The sequence below is a fragment of the Mixophyes fleayi genome, chromosome 3, assembly GCF_038048845.1.
Source record: "Mixophyes fleayi isolate aMixFle1 chromosome 3, aMixFle1.hap1, whole genome shotgun sequence".
In the NCBI taxonomy this organism is placed as follows: Eukaryota; Metazoa; Chordata; class Amphibia; order Anura; family Limnodynastidae; genus Mixophyes; species Mixophyes fleayi.
This window is the reverse complement of record NC_134404.1, coordinates 283,371,988-283,387,611: the sequence shown is the minus strand read 5'-3', so window position 1 is coordinate 283,387,611 and position 15,624 is coordinate 283,371,988. Positions and strand designations below refer to the sequence as shown.

The following is a 15,624-nucleotide window of genomic DNA, read 5'->3' as shown; positions in this document are numbered from 1 at the left end:
CTATGATTTATGAACATGAGACAAATGTAGCAATCAAGGTGGCTCAGTGGTTAGCACATCTGCCTCACAGCGATGGGGTCATGAGTTTGATTCCTAACCAGTGTCTTCTCTGTGTGGAGTTTGTATGCTCTCCGCAATTGCATATGTCTCTGTCCATATTCTAAAAAACATTAGCAGGTTAATTGTCTGCTAACAAAATTAATTTGTGTGTGTATATTAGAGATGCTCACTGACCCCCGTGATCTGGTTTTGGTTTTGGATCTGGATTAGCTTCGTGTTTTTGTTTTTGTTTTGGCAAAACCGCCCTCGTGTGTTTTGGTTTTGGATTTTTTAGTAAAAATCCTAATCTATGCTAAAATCACATAATTTTGAACTTTTTTTGTTCCTACATTATTATTAAGCTCAATAACACTAATTTCAAGCCATTTCCAGTCAATTTTGATCACCTCACAGATCACAATATTATTTCCATACACTTTTGGACAAAGCAACCTGGCTGGATGCTAAACGACAGAGCAATGACACAAACGCGGCAGTTCCTAGCACATATAGGACACATTGGCACACAGCAGTGGCAGAAAAGAAAAAGGGGTTTCCGCCCTCCCACCCACCGCTATTTTGGATCTTAAAAAGGAATCCAAAACTCGCGAGATCCGACAACGTAACATGACGTTTTGCCTCATTTCCAATTCTGAGGGCGCGCGACAGGCTCGGTACTCGGATCCCCTAAGTTCAGGTGTGTTCGGTTCCCGAGGAACCGAGCCTGAGCATCTCTAGTATATATGTGTACAGCACTGCCAAATTGGTGGCGATATATACATATAAAATGTTTTTTATGCGTTGCTATTTGATCTCAAGAACAGCCCTGGATAATAAGTATATAAAGGTATGGGGAGAGGTCTGATACTGCTAAAAAAAAAATCCTATTTAAAATGTGAGGGAAAGGTGTAAACCTGCTTTTAGGGGAGTTATCTGTTAAACATTAATTTAATGGGACCAGAAATGTTTTATTACTTATTAATTTAAAGAAATTAAATTTAGTAATCCAAAATTCTCCCCAAACCCTTGAAATTTGATTAACAAAGATTCTTTAGAGTCTGGTAGAACACGTGTCATGTCTGATAATTGTGTGGCTTAGTGGTTAGCACTTCTGCCTCACAGCACATAGGTCATAAGATTCATTCCCGAAAATCGCATTATTTGTGTGGAGTTTCTATGTTCTTCCCATGTTTGTTTGGGGTGCTCTGGTTTCCTCCCACACTCCAAAAACATTCTAGTAGGTTATTTGGCTGACATTAAATTGACCCTAGTCTCTCTCACTCTGTCTGTCTGTATATTAGGAAATTTAAACTGTAAACTCAAAATTGGGCAGGCACTGATGCGAGTGTGCTCTCTGTACAGCGCTGTGGACTTAGTGGCGCTATATAAATAGCTGAGGATGACTACGCACTGACTTTAATATGGATAATGTAGACATTACAATTTTTACACTACTGTAGGCTAATGCAGACTGACAATGAAATCTGACGGACTATGGTGATGTGACCATTTAAGCTATTCTGTCCCCAGTTGTGCAATCAATAATATTTTGTAATGTCACAGATGGATTTCCATTGAAATGTACATGTATCACTTACTATACATTTTTACACTACATTATTTTACAATTATGCCATTCAAATTAGACAGTAGTGGTTCATTGTTCTCACCTGCAAGAGAATAAGATATTCTGGGATGCGCTGAACGACATGAAATAGTAGAATGTACAGATCTGACTTTATGTCTTCTTCAGCCTAATCGTAAAACATAAATGTTGAGATTAAATATATAGTTCAATTCACTGTTCTTTTTGTTGCAGAAAGTTGTTTTTTTTACTTATGAAGATAAACAATATACACATTTAAAATCATGGTGTATACATGTATATTCTTTGTAGTTTAGGTTAGACTGTGACTTCTCTATTGCACACTCTAAATCAATATGCATGAGGCATCTGCACATGTTATGGTAGAAGGAGGAGGAGGCTATGGTGGAGCACGACCTGAAGCGTAGTTTTCAGTTAATCATGTGTCATATTGTGACATTTAGCTAACTAGACATTGCTTGATCAGTAATACTGATTTTTGTACTCTGCACAATATACAATATAGTGATATTGTTTTCTTCTTTTGGGTAACACGGAAAATGTTACTAATAATGTTTCACGTTTGTCAAGCGGGATATTTTATCCACATAGATTTACTGTCCACGGATAAATCCCCCAATGACAAGCCAGTTCTGAGAGTGTTATTTGTTAAAAACATAGCGTGCCGACATATTAAGGACTCTTAGGCAAGTTTGTGTTACAACTACAGTGGTGTAGCTAAAGGTCCCTGGGATCCAGTATAAACCTTGACTCTACACTGCTGTTATTCACCCTTTCCTATCACATGCACCAGCTGACCAGCATGTTATACAGCCTCAGATGATATGGGCAGCATGGTAGCTCAGTGGTTAGCACCTCTGCCTCACAGCATTGGTGTCATGAGTTCAATTCCCTTAACTGTGTGGAGTTTGTATGGTCTTTCTCCCACACTCCAAAAATATACTGGTAGGTTAATTGGCTGCTGACAAAATTAATACTAGTGTGTTAGGTAATTTAGACTGCAAGCTCCCATGGGGCAGGGACTGATGTGAATGACAACACTGCAGAATTGGTGTCGCTATATAAATAAATGGCCTAGCATTACTGACCAATTCTGGCACAAAGCAACTGGTACCACCAGGTGCAGACAGGTAAGTGCTCGCATTATGTTCTGTAATAGGTGATTAGAGCCCCAGGTGCTTCTTATTCAGTGAACTCTTTTTGGCTTTTGGACTTCCATAATGAAAAACAACCCAAGCACTAGAGACTTACAAATGGAAGCCATCACCCCTTAACCACCATAAAAGTATATTACAAGATGTAGTTTAAGAATGTTGTCTTTTAATTAAGATAGCCTTTATTAATTTCAACTTCAGTGTGTTTAAATGTATTTACATGTTTTACAGCACGTGTGACCATCCATTTCCATTTAAATATAAACTTTTAACTTTGAGTTATTATCATATTAATAGCACGTATACTGTACACACGGCACACACTTGTGCAAGAGGATGCAGAAAAAGGTTATGAACAGAATGTACCATTTTATACTAGTGTAGTACTATATTATAACCTGCAGCTGTCACTATAGCTATAGCTTAAACAATGTATTGCTATGCATAGCAGACTTACCTCTTTAAGAACCACGATATGGATCACTGAAATACTTTCTGGAAGGTCTTTCAAGTAAGCAACATAGTAGTCCAAGAAATTGTTCTTCAAAGAAAAAAATATATAACATAAATTGTTTATATTACATGTGTTTTATATAAAAACAACCCTGTTTTACCTCCTGGTTCTGTGGAAATTCACACTGTAAGATGGATATTCAGCAGCAACATGGGAATAGGGGTAACATCGGATGTATTTGCAGCTGAAGCTACAGGGGACAAAGCCTATAGCCCCCATGTGAATGGGTCTTGATGATGCCAATACTGCTAAGCAGGTCAGAATAGGTCTGCAGGAGAATCATTATGGCCTGTTTCATATAAGATGATTCACAATGTAAAATATAGTAGGATTAGGGCACATTGATGCATTGTACTGTGTCCAGGCTATGCTGGAGTTGAAGAAATTATGGTGTCTGCTGTACTATCTGCTGAACACTGGGTGAGGACAGACAAGAGGGAAGGATAACGTGGAGGCATCTCATACCATTCCCAAGATCTCTAGCCTTGTCTTTCAGCATATTCCTTTTTACAGCATTTATCTCACATGTTCTGTGATTAAGTTACTATAATGTATGTTTGTTTGATTCATTCATTTTATGATGATTAAAAGAAATCAATTCCTAGTTGATTTATGCCAACTCTTGTTGTTCATATTTAAAAGTGAATAGAGCTTAGGCAGCTAAAAGAATTGACAGACAGCAAAAGTACCTCATCATTAGTTAGCTTCAGGAATATGTCTCCCAGGATTCCTTGTCTGGACCATTTAACAACTCTCTCTTGCAGTATGTGGAGCAGGTCGAGGTGATGCTGGATCAAATACCGCAAAGAACTGGGGAAGAAACTGAGAAATGAACAAAAAGTGACCCTTGAAGATGCAGTCAGCCTGATATGAATGGAGTCAAAATAAATCAATGGAATATTTTCTGTTGAAAGAAGAGAAATAAACAATAAATAAATGGCCACAAATTCACTGATTGTACCAGCTCAAGTACTAGCATCACCCCTTCTGAAACAGAACGTTTTAGTATGAAGCTTTGTGGGTAAAAATTTGTGTTTAGGGATTTAATAAACAAACAAAGAAGAGGGGGTTGCTTTGAAATCTGAGTACGTAAGATTCAATTGTGTGTTATAATATTAGTGCAGAAAGTTGGTGACACAGTCCAATATGTAAGTTTAGTGGTGTGCAGAGGTTTTAACGTAAGGAACTGTGCAGGAACTTTAATGCATACTTGCCAACTCTCCCAGAATGTCCGGGAGACTCCCGAAATTCGGTTCAGTCTCCCGTGCTCCCGGGCTCGTTGGCATTTCTCCCGCATCCTGGATTTCACCGAGAATCGCGTCGGTGATTGACGCCATTTTGGAGGGCGGGAGGGGGCGGGACGAGGCCAATCGCGTCATTTTGGCCCCGTGACGTAAATTACGTTTTCGCGGGGGCGGGACCAAAATGATATGTTTGCCCTCATCCCGCCCCCTCCCGCCCTCCAGTCACGCCCCCTCTCCCGGAAACTTGTTTGCGAGAGTTGGCAAGTATGCTTTAATGTAGACAGCAGGAAGACATAGTGTAATGTTTATTGATATGTGTAAGTGTAAGCAATAGTTTGCTGCCAGGGGCAGGGCTTGGTGCAGCACACTCAAGAAGAACAAAGAGGTTGTGGAAGACACAAGGGGATGGGGCATAGTGGTATGGATATTGCCATAAGTACCGGAGAGATGGTGGAGAGTAGTATGAATAGAAAGCAGAAGGCTGTAAAGTGGAGAGTACATGAGTAACTAACTTATTATTTACTTTATTACTGATAAGGATCTATAGATGCCATTAGGAAGTTGAAACCGCAGCTTTAATCCTCCTGGAACAACACTGTTTTTCAATTCTGCAGTATTCTCCCTTCGCGTTTATCGGACAAACGCGAAGGAAGGATTAAAACTGCGGTTGCAACTTCCTAATGGCATCTATAGATCCTTATCAGTATATAATAGTCACTAAGGCTGTTTGATATACAGATGAGATACTGTGCCTTGTAGTGATTGGTACCAATCATTTTTTTTTGCTGCTGCTGGTTTTGCTGCCATTATTGCTGGATACATTGATTTGCTGTTTATTATTACAACAACTGAATGTGAGTGTAACCCTTGCATTTTTATTGTAATAAATTATTACTTGTTCATACTTCACTATATGGATTATAATTCCCTCACATACATCGTCTGTGGAACTCATGAGGAGATGTATGCATGCTGAGATCCAGTTACAGATAAGCTTATAAGCATTTTTTTCTGGTACGTGTAATAGCAACTGGTGTGTCACAAGCACAAATTTTTGTGTGTGTTAACCCACTGGTGTTTTTAATACGGTGATCAGTGAGTTGCAGCACTGGGTGAACAAGTAGTTTTATGATATACTACACTATTACCGATTTCCATTTTTTGTATATGCTGTGAGATCCAGACGGAAGTTCCCGTGTACCAATGTGTTGTCCACATGTTATCAGCTTTGATCAAGCCTCTATCTGGTACGCATATAATCATACGAAATTGGTTGTCCTATTTTAACAATACTACACCATGGGGCGCCCTGCTCTTCTTTTGTTCTAGATCCATATATATATGTATGTATATATATATATATATATATATATATATATATATATATATGTTAACCCGTGCATGATACTCATGCATTCTAGTCAAATCAAGCTACTTAAGGTGTTAAAAAGGTTCTTGTCATGCATTTGGGCATAGCCCAGGCCTCCTCAGGGGAAGAGCGTTACTTCCCAACGCAAGCGCCCTTTTTTAACGTGGTTTTGTCCACATGTCACCACCTCATCATTCTTCTCCATCACCTCATCCTTCATCTTCATCGCCACATCCTTCATCAAGCTACTTAAGGTGTTAAAAACTCCCCACTGTCACCCCCGGCAACCACCAACCACTCCCAACTGTCACTTCTCCTTCAAGAAATATATAGGTCAGTGTTTAACTCTGCCCAGCAGGTGGCGCTGCAGCTTGGTTTGTTTTTTTTTCCACACACGCCACTAGGCATTTATATAGTAGATATATAATACATATATATATATATAAATATATATACACACATATATATATATGTATGTACACACACATATGTTATATATGCATTACATTACCAGAAAATGTGAGTAGGGAAAGTACAGTACCTTCTCTCCTTAGTGGTCCTCTTGATATCGGACCCTTGTAAGGTGGCTCTGATCTTTAGGATATGAGACAAGTTCAGGACATATTTCCTCTCCGATTCCAGAAGGTCTTTGGCAGCACTTTGCCTTCTTGCTTTATATTACAAACATGTAAAATAAGTTACATGTTACACACACAAAATGAATATGTACAGCACTGCAGGTATTTGTTCTACTATGAGAGCCACAATGTTTGACATTTAATATATAATCACACAGTTATACTAGTTAAATTGGGGAGCGGAGGGGTCAAAAGCTTTAATGTTTATGAAGGTAACTTGAAAGAAAACAATAATGCTTCTCCCACTTCTTATAGTCTACCAGGACAGAAAGCACAGTCGGGTTTAATTTTCTATCACCAGAATACCTTGAGGACGGAGGCTGACACTTGATAATGACTGTGCTGTATTTGTGACTTACTTCTGAGGATCCCAAAGCACTTTGCAGAACTGTTGTGGGTATTAATAGTGCTGAGATTGTGACTTTATGTCCTTGAGAATGTGCATTTAAAACAACTAATAGACACAAATGGAAATTTATGAATGGGATGCACAGAAAATAAGACATATAGCCCATAGACATCAGTCACACACTTACTTTCATATTGTGAACTGGACAAGAGAAGTGACAGTTATAACAGTACTGGTTGCTATGTCTTACACCATTTCCTGTGTACCCATTTACCTAACTAAAATAATATATTTATAATGAGTATACTGTGGAGTGCAAATGTTTCTGGGCTGCAACACGTTTTGTGTTATCTTTAAAACAAAAGGGCCCTGATTCATTAAGGAGAGCAAAGAAAGCAAAAAAATCAGTAACTTTGCACCTTGGATAAACCATGTTGCATTGGAGGGGGAGGCAATTTAAAATGTGATGACAGATTTATAGTTGGGGTAAGGCATGTTCTAGATCAACTTTAAATTTCGGTGTACAAATTAAGCTATCAATTTTGTGTGCTACATTAAAAAACAGCCAGCATTTAATTTAACTTATCTGCAAAATAATAAACTAATTTGCACCCCTTGCATTGCAACATGGGATTTTTCCAGGAGAAAACATACTAATTTTTTTGCCTTACTTTCCTTAATGAATCAGGCCTAAGATGTTATGAGAAACTTACTAATATATTAATTTGAGAGTCCAACTACAGTACTCTCAAAATCAACAAGGCTGGGGGTAGAAATAATTGATTACTTTGTTTTGACGTTTCAAACTTTTTAGAAGTGGTGAGAAAACTAAAAAGACAAAAATATATATCCTAGCAATTCACACACTGGAGGGAACTTACGATGCACAAACATGCTAAATTCTCTTTGGTGACATCACATGCATAGATTCATGTATGTGTGTTGTTTTCCGGCAAAGTGCATGGGTTTGTGGGACAATATGGCAGTGTTTGCAGCGGTATAAATGTTTTTACTAGCCGATAGGAGTGAAGACTAGACACATTGAAGCGGATAGATTTGTAGACCCATGCAAAAATCAAGATTTTGTTTTGCAGAGCGAGATTATTAAATAATACAAATGGATGAATAAGGTGTATTTTTGGGTGTTCTGTGGAAGGGTGAGCAGCCGTTTTCACTCTTGAATACTGCGTTGGTGGAGAGCAGAGAGTAAGTGTGCACTTTGAACAGCACTTGGCGGATCATCTACTAATTCTCGTACTCATTCCTCATTTCTCCATCTCAGTGAGTACATGCACCTACCAATGGTGTGCACCACAATGTAGGGAGCTTTTGACACAGCCATGCTACAGTATCACTGCACCAATTTGAAAAGTTCAATTGTTGGGAGGTATGTTGCCCTAGCAAGTAAAATCTGAATTCCAGCCGCCTTCCATAACCAGTACCTGGATAGTGTCTCCTAATGGAGGAAGTCTCTATGACATCACAGTTATGTTGCCTGCAGTGCTTCCACATTAACAAAGAAGCACTCAGACAAAAATGAAACAAACAGTTCTAAGGCAGAACATTGGAACCAGTGACAGGCAGTGACAGCCAGGCTCAGCATAGTAGAATAGTAGAATAAACTGGTTGACATCACAGCAGTACACTTATCTACAACCTGTTAGGACACAGTATATAGATAAGCATTTGGTGGCCATGAAGTCGCTAATGAAGCTGGAAAACCTCCTTATTACATGAAACACTATAATATTTTTCACTTCTATCATTATCACATTTTTAAATATTTCTTAATCAAGCTGAACACACATATAATTTATACACTTACACTAACAAAAATATATATAACAACAATATCAACATAGCCATATAACTATATTGTTTGTTACAAATACATGTATAAAAATGTGTCCTTTATCACAGGCAATGACTGGGTCTATTTTACCATTGTTCAATAAAGGTTAGTTTGCCAGTCTGGAAAATCATATTTTCTTAAATCAATAATAATTGGAAATATCATATTACTGCTGAAATATAATGGTAATTTCATCATTCAACCACAGAAGAAGAGTTCATACTAGGATGTTACATCACACAAAGGGCCTGATGCCGAGATGGAAGTACGCCAATTTATGTCATGTTAAACACTTTGCACTGAGTGCTATTTTTCCAGCTCTGCAATCTGCTACCTAACACAAGGTACTCACTTTGCTTCATCACATGCATGATCCTATATAAGACTATCATCACCATCATCATTTATTTATATAGTGCCATCATATTCCGTAGTGCTTTACAATTGGGGACAAACATAGTAAACTAATAAACAAACTGGGTAAAACAGACAAAGAGGTGAGAAGGCCCTGCCTGCAAGCTTACAATCTATTGGACAATGGGAATTTGACACATGAGGTTAAGTCTACATTTGCAGTCGGCCCAGCCAGACTGCAAAGGTAAAAGTGACTCATAAGCTAAATGATCCTGTCACACAACAATGTTGGTCAAGGGGTAGTTGTATAACGGGTGGTAATAGGGTAATGTAGTGAGGTTAAGAGGGTGGTTGAGGAATATTATAAGCTTGTCTGAAGACTATATGGTTATCCTCAGTCTCCAAAGAATATAGATTGCACTTTAACATCAATGACTGTACTATTATTAATAATTATTAATAGTTTACCAAAGACACTGGGCTCGCTTAGGACAGTCTCCACAGGGGCGGTTCTGCTCTGCACTGGCTCTCTTATCCTGTCTGTTTGTTCCTTTGAAGAACTCTCCTCATCCCACTCCCTCCCTTCTTTGGGCTGTCTCCAGATAAGGGAAGGCATATACACTCTTGACTGTGCTTCAATTGATACTGAAGACTTGAAACTCTCGTCTGTTTCTTCATGAGTTGCCCGAGCTGCTTAGAAGAACAAATAAGCATTATTAAAATAAAGATCAAATCTATCTAGGACTTGCATATATGTAGCACATACAGGGCCGGATTAACCCAAGGTCTAACTGGGCTAGAGCCGAGAGGCCTCGGGAATCTGGGGGGGCTGCCAGCACTCATCAGGTCGGGGCGTCCCCGCCCTCGGCTCCGACTGTCAGCTGATCAAGGAGAATGGCAGGCAGCTAACAGCAAATGTTATGCTGTTAGCTGCCTACTGCCACTGTAGTGCTTCCGCAGTGCACAGTAATCTCACTGAGGAGATCTCGTGAGACTATGAGTCATAGTCTCTAAGTAAGCAGCATACTGCGCATCGCGGATGCACTACAGGGAGTGACGGAAGAATGCCTGCAGCCTGCAGACAGTGAAGACAGATCAGGAATAAGAGGTAAGCGCTCGAGGGGGGGGGGAGGGGTATCACAGGGGGACCTCACAGCTTTATATTATGCTCTATTATATATATATATAGGGATGGGGGCCTCACAGTACCCTTAGCCCGGGAGCCTCCATTCCCTTAATCCGGCCCATAGCATGAGACATTAACCTTAACTGCTCATTAAGCATCAGGGTGGTATTATCTCATGTTTTATACAGGGCAGTCATGTCTTCAGCATAAGTATGTGTACGGTAAAATAAAGCAAAATGGTGGAATGCTACACTCTTGTACTTCATGGAGAATCTTATTTGTCAGCCATGTTTTCCTTTATCACACTGAGATGTTAGGATTGGTCTAAGCTCGTGTGAGCTGTGCAATTTATCAAGAAAATATTTCTGTAACTTTTTCCATTGCCTCAATATTCATTTATTGCCAGCGACCCTAATATGTCCTACAAAATGGTAAATCGGGTCTTGCACTTTGGACAATGGTTTTCAGATCTTCAAGTCTCTGTGTAAGAAAGTGTTTATGTTATATTAAATCCGTAAACTTTTCTAATATCAGAGATGTTTTTAAGCTGTATGTGAAACATAAAAATGGATATATCTATTACACGAGAAATATGTGTGGTATAGTCCTAGGGAGGAAGCAAACTGGTTTGAATAATTTCAGATTTTGGATGCATATTGTAAGGTCAGACCAATGAATGAAATTAGTACTAAAAATTCAAATAAACTGAAGCCATTGGAATGCTGGGCAATCAGATGGTTTGCTGCTATAGCATGGAAAATGATGTGATGAATTAAAGTCAGTATACTGAACTATTCTGCATGAAGAAATACTGCATTTTACTAAGCTGTCCTCAACAATGGGAATAAGAAGCCAATCGGTGAATCAAATTACTGTGAATTCACTCATCTCTAATCCTGTAAGTGTGTTTTACCCTGTGTGCTCCAGCTCTTAGGAGAACAGAATGTCAATCATTCTCAGCCTTCCATTTACCAGACAGTTCTCAGTGCCAATAACTTTTAAATGAGACACAATAAATGTTCAAATGAGACATAAAAAGAGACAATATGTTAGGGTGGAATCAGTGTGGAAAAATTTTCATATCATCCAAAGACTACAAAGAAGCCAGACGCTTTGTACTCACTTGTGTTGGTAACTGCTATATTGCTTTCACTCCCAGCACTTACTGACCTGGATGCAGGTGCTGCATTGAAGTAAAATTAAGAAGTATGTATGAGAGAGTACACACCATTCACTGCAATAGTATCAATGTTACTGACACCAGAAGTAACAACTTAGCTTGTTACACGTAGAGAATGTAAGACAGTTTTAATAACACAGATCAAACAGACTGCCAATCAAAATATATCTGTAAAATATATATATATATATATAAACTGTTAGCTTGATAAAGTCAGTGTGATGAAATGCGTTGGGTTTGATCTGTTGGACCCAGTTACAGTGTTACTGGGACTTACTTCCTGGCCACAAGTTCGTATTCCCGCTGGAAAATCTCTGCTGATTTGAGGAATTTAGATAACTTTGTTACTATAGTTTGAATGTGCGAGCATTGGATGTTTTTATATATATTAAAGATATACTTTGATTGGCTGCCAGTTTGATATATGTCTTAAAGACAGGATAACCTGGTATGTTCATATTGATAAGAATTAAGTGTTCTATGTTCTAAAAAGAACATACTAAACTATGTTGTTCTCTTTTCGAGTTCCAGTTTTGTTTTTTGATGCTTGGCTATATCACAATATACACTTTTAACTATTGATATTTTGTTTTGATACACTATGTGTGGCGCTTCTATTTTTTGCTTTGTATTCTATGTATGTGTATATTAAATCTTGCAATAATATAGTAAATATGAAACTTTTATTTTTTGGAACCACACGAAACATGAGAGCTACTTCATATTACTAACAGGACTAGTTAAAATCCCAACAAAATGACAGAAAAAAATAAGAGTAAGATCATTGTGGACCCTTTTGCACCCAATTTGACTTTACTCTTGTGGCAGCATTGATTGAATAGTTTGTGAGATGGCTTCTCAGCCACAAAATTCACAATACTGCTTATGGAACACAGTTATGAGCATTAATAATTGTTTCATCAAAGCTATCGACATCAAGAATGGCGTGGCAACTTGTTCGCTGAATTTGTAGGCGTTGAAGTGATATTAGTTCTGTCCTGGTTGCTCTTCAGTTATTTTCTCTGTGACGGGCAATTTCCTGAGGAGTCAGATTTGAATGGCAATAGTAATCATGTTCACATTCACTTTGGTCATCAGTCATAGTTTGTTGTCGGGCTTTATCCCGCTCCGCCCTTCGCCTTTTGCTGTGTCTTGCTGTGCAGTTGCTCCCACAGCAGACATTTGCCTTATAGGTGGCCTCACAGTTACACTTTGTTGCTTAAATTAATTAGTATATTCCTATTAATTTAACACTAAGTGCAAATACAACGAATGGCTAGAATGGTAACTGCCACACAAAAAACCTAAATAAACCAAACAAAAAATGCCCAAGAAATTAGGAAAATCTAGTCAGTATGAATAGTCAAGTACGCAAAAATAATTTGCAAACATTTTACCAAATTTGTTTGTGAGTTATGTGTAAGTATTTACAAAAGTGAGGAGCAGTGTTAGCCTGTTATATATAAAATAGTAGCATATAGCTACATCAAATGTATTTCAGTACAGTTATCGGTTGTGTTACAGCTTTTTACTGCCACCTATTGTTTGAACACATACACATAAAAGTGAGGAGCAGTGCTAACTTTTTATATATATATATATATATACCCTTATCCCCAAAGAACGGAAGCATGTTCACAGCTATGCAATTTATCGCACAACTTTCCTACTCAATAATGACATTAAGCTTTATGATAAAATTCTAGTAATCAGTAATTGAATTCTATTCTCCCTGCCCTGGTCCATTATATACTGGTAGGCTTTGTTTCTGGTAGACAAGCTAGGGACAACATGAGAAGAACCATTTATATTATCCACATCCTTAATTCTAGGAAACCTCCATCAGTTATTCTATTGTTGGATGTGGAAAAATCCTTTGATAGAATATCTTGGCACTTCATGTCTCACAGTTTAGTGCACTATGGCTTTTCCAGTCCATTTCTATTGGGTGTACATGTTTTTTACTCCCACACCTCTGTAAAGATTATGGTCAATGGTTCTCCCTCGGACCTCATCACTATCAGAAATGGCACAAGCCAGGGCTGCTCTCTATCTCCTCTCATTTTTATCCTCATAAAGGCTTTAATAGTAGCTGCCTCTGACGGTTACCATTCGAGCCTCCACTAATATAGGGGTGTAGACCCTAATAAAGGGGTGTAGACAAGTTAACTGTCTCTTTTCACAGATAACATTTTGTTGACTCTCCAGCAGCCGAGAATCTATTTTCCTAACCTATTTAGTGTCATGGAATACAAAAGCAACCTCTCAGGCTACAAAGTTAATATTGCAAAATCAGAGGCTATACGCCTCCCCTCACTAGAGTTACTCTGTCACCTCCCAATTTAGTTTTAGGTGGCAGAGAAATAGATTTAAATATCTAGGTGTTCCTATCACCTTGTCTTATGAGTCCCTTTACCAGGAGAAATATCTGGGCGTTTTTGCTAAGTTAAAATTGTATCTATAAACCTGGTGTTCCCTAATTATATTGTGGCAGGGCAGGATCATCGCAATGAAAATTTTCAGAGTTCCTTTCTCAACGTGCTTGGCTAAATTTGTCTGGACCAACAGGTCTCCCAGAGTCCGCATAGCACTCCTCAAGAAACCCAAAATTTGTGGTGGTAGGGTGTTCCCTGACCTCAAAGTTTATAACTGGGCAGCCCATCTTCAGGGTACAGCACCTGTGCACAGGACACCACAGCACATTTGCCAGGGGACTCTCCATTCCAGACGCTAGAGCCATTAGCTGCTATAACTATGGCTTATTCTTCTCTTTTTTTATTTTATGACGTTAGTTCTCATGTCTTCATGTAGAATACAGAAAACAATGCCGTTAATATTCACTACATGATTTGCAGGATTTAATACACTTATTAATATGTGTCTATTTTATTAAAAAGGAATAGTGTGATTCCCATAGCTTTCACCTTTTTTGAGTGCATTGTGTATAAAACACCACCTTCATTTTACATGGTCTTTATCCCATACAATTGGGATGAGTGAAATTTTTAAAACCATTCAGAAAAATATTCCTATTGTTCTGCATGTGGCTGTCTAATTTTGCCTGTTTCTCTCACTGAATTTGTCCTTTAGTGTTTCTAGTTGTACCCCGACCACACCATACAGTAGACTGAATTGTGCTTCATCCCTGCTCTATTCATAGACTATAACTTTCATGAATTGTATATTTTCAAATACAATGCAGTATAGGATTGTGGAATGATGTAGCACAAGTGTAATTTAGTGATATTTCCTTATATACATTATTAGTGCCAGCTTAAAAATCTATAATGGAATGTGTTTTATACACATGACGTGTGGGACGTGACGGAGGTTGGATCATGGAATCCTGCGGCAAAGGGTGTAATGAGGAAAATTTAGAAATCCAGGCCTACAGCTACCCATACACAAATCAACATAGGACAATGTAGGAAAAACTAACAATATACAAAGATACAAATACACTGTAAGTTCTCACAGTACCTTTCTTATAAGGTGAAGTCTGTACTAGGTTGTTATATTGATGATTGACTATCATTGATTCAGAGTGATTGGCTGTCTGGAAGGTGCTGTTCTGTGGGACTTGTGTTTGGGCTGTGTGCTCTTCTTTCTGGATCCTTCTGGGAACAACAACAACACTTAAAAGACATTTTTGAATTAGGAAATCCATATTGGAAACCTAAAGCTCTCTTTGTAATCTCTGACATTCAATACCCTGTTAAGAACAGTCTGGAATCTTGACAGTTAACGAAAAACTAACATTTTCAAAACTTGTTACACATACAGAAGAATCATGCATGGAAAATATCCAGGGAACATAAGAAATGAAAAATGGGGATTATTATTACCTTTACCATGTCACTTAGCAAACAAAATATCAACAGAATCTGAATATTAGCTCAGCCTTCAAAATAACTTCCACATGCTATAACTTTCTGTTACAAGCCGCAGCAGTGCCCCAAGCCGCCGTGGCTCACTGTTTGCATCCTGGCCGTCGCCATGACAATGGTGGAGATGCTGTGTCAGTGTAACGCCGCGTCCCGGCATGATGAGCATCCAGGTGCGTGCCTAAATAAGTTTAATTAATTACAGCCCTCTGAAGCTGATTATGTCAGTTGCGTCCCCTGCTTTTGATTGGCCCCCTATGTATATAAGGAAAGGAGGTCTTAGCCTCCCTGACGGTCATAGCGATCTCTGTGCCT

The 15,624-nt window shown here is 38.5% G+C and overlaps 2 protein-coding genes across 2 annotated transcripts in view; both read right to left on the bottom strand.

Moving 5' to 3' along the window:
- The window catches only part of GALM (galactose mutarotase), a 254,174-nt gene that overhangs the window by 20,056 nt on the left and 218,494 nt on the right, over positions 1-15,624 (bottom strand). The window lies entirely within an intron of this gene.
- The window catches only part of ARHGEF33 (Rho guanine nucleotide exchange factor 33), a 70,278-nt gene that overhangs the window by 9,137 nt on the left and 45,517 nt on the right, over positions 1-15,624 (bottom strand). Inside the window, exons 7-13 of the mRNA XM_075200958.1 lie at positions 14,906-15,039; positions 11,369-11,428; positions 9,588-9,809; positions 6,468-6,597; positions 4,003-4,135; positions 3,257-3,340; positions 1,710-1,793 (exon numbers count right to left, since the gene is read on the bottom strand). Of these exons, the coding sequence (XP_075057059.1) occupies positions 1,710-1,793; positions 3,257-3,340; positions 4,003-4,135; positions 6,468-6,597; positions 9,588-9,809; positions 11,369-11,428; positions 14,906-15,039 (847 nt within the window). The remainder of the gene's footprint in view (positions 1-1,709; positions 1,794-3,256; positions 3,341-4,002; positions 4,136-6,467; positions 6,598-9,587; positions 9,810-11,368; positions 11,429-14,905; positions 15,040-15,624) is intronic.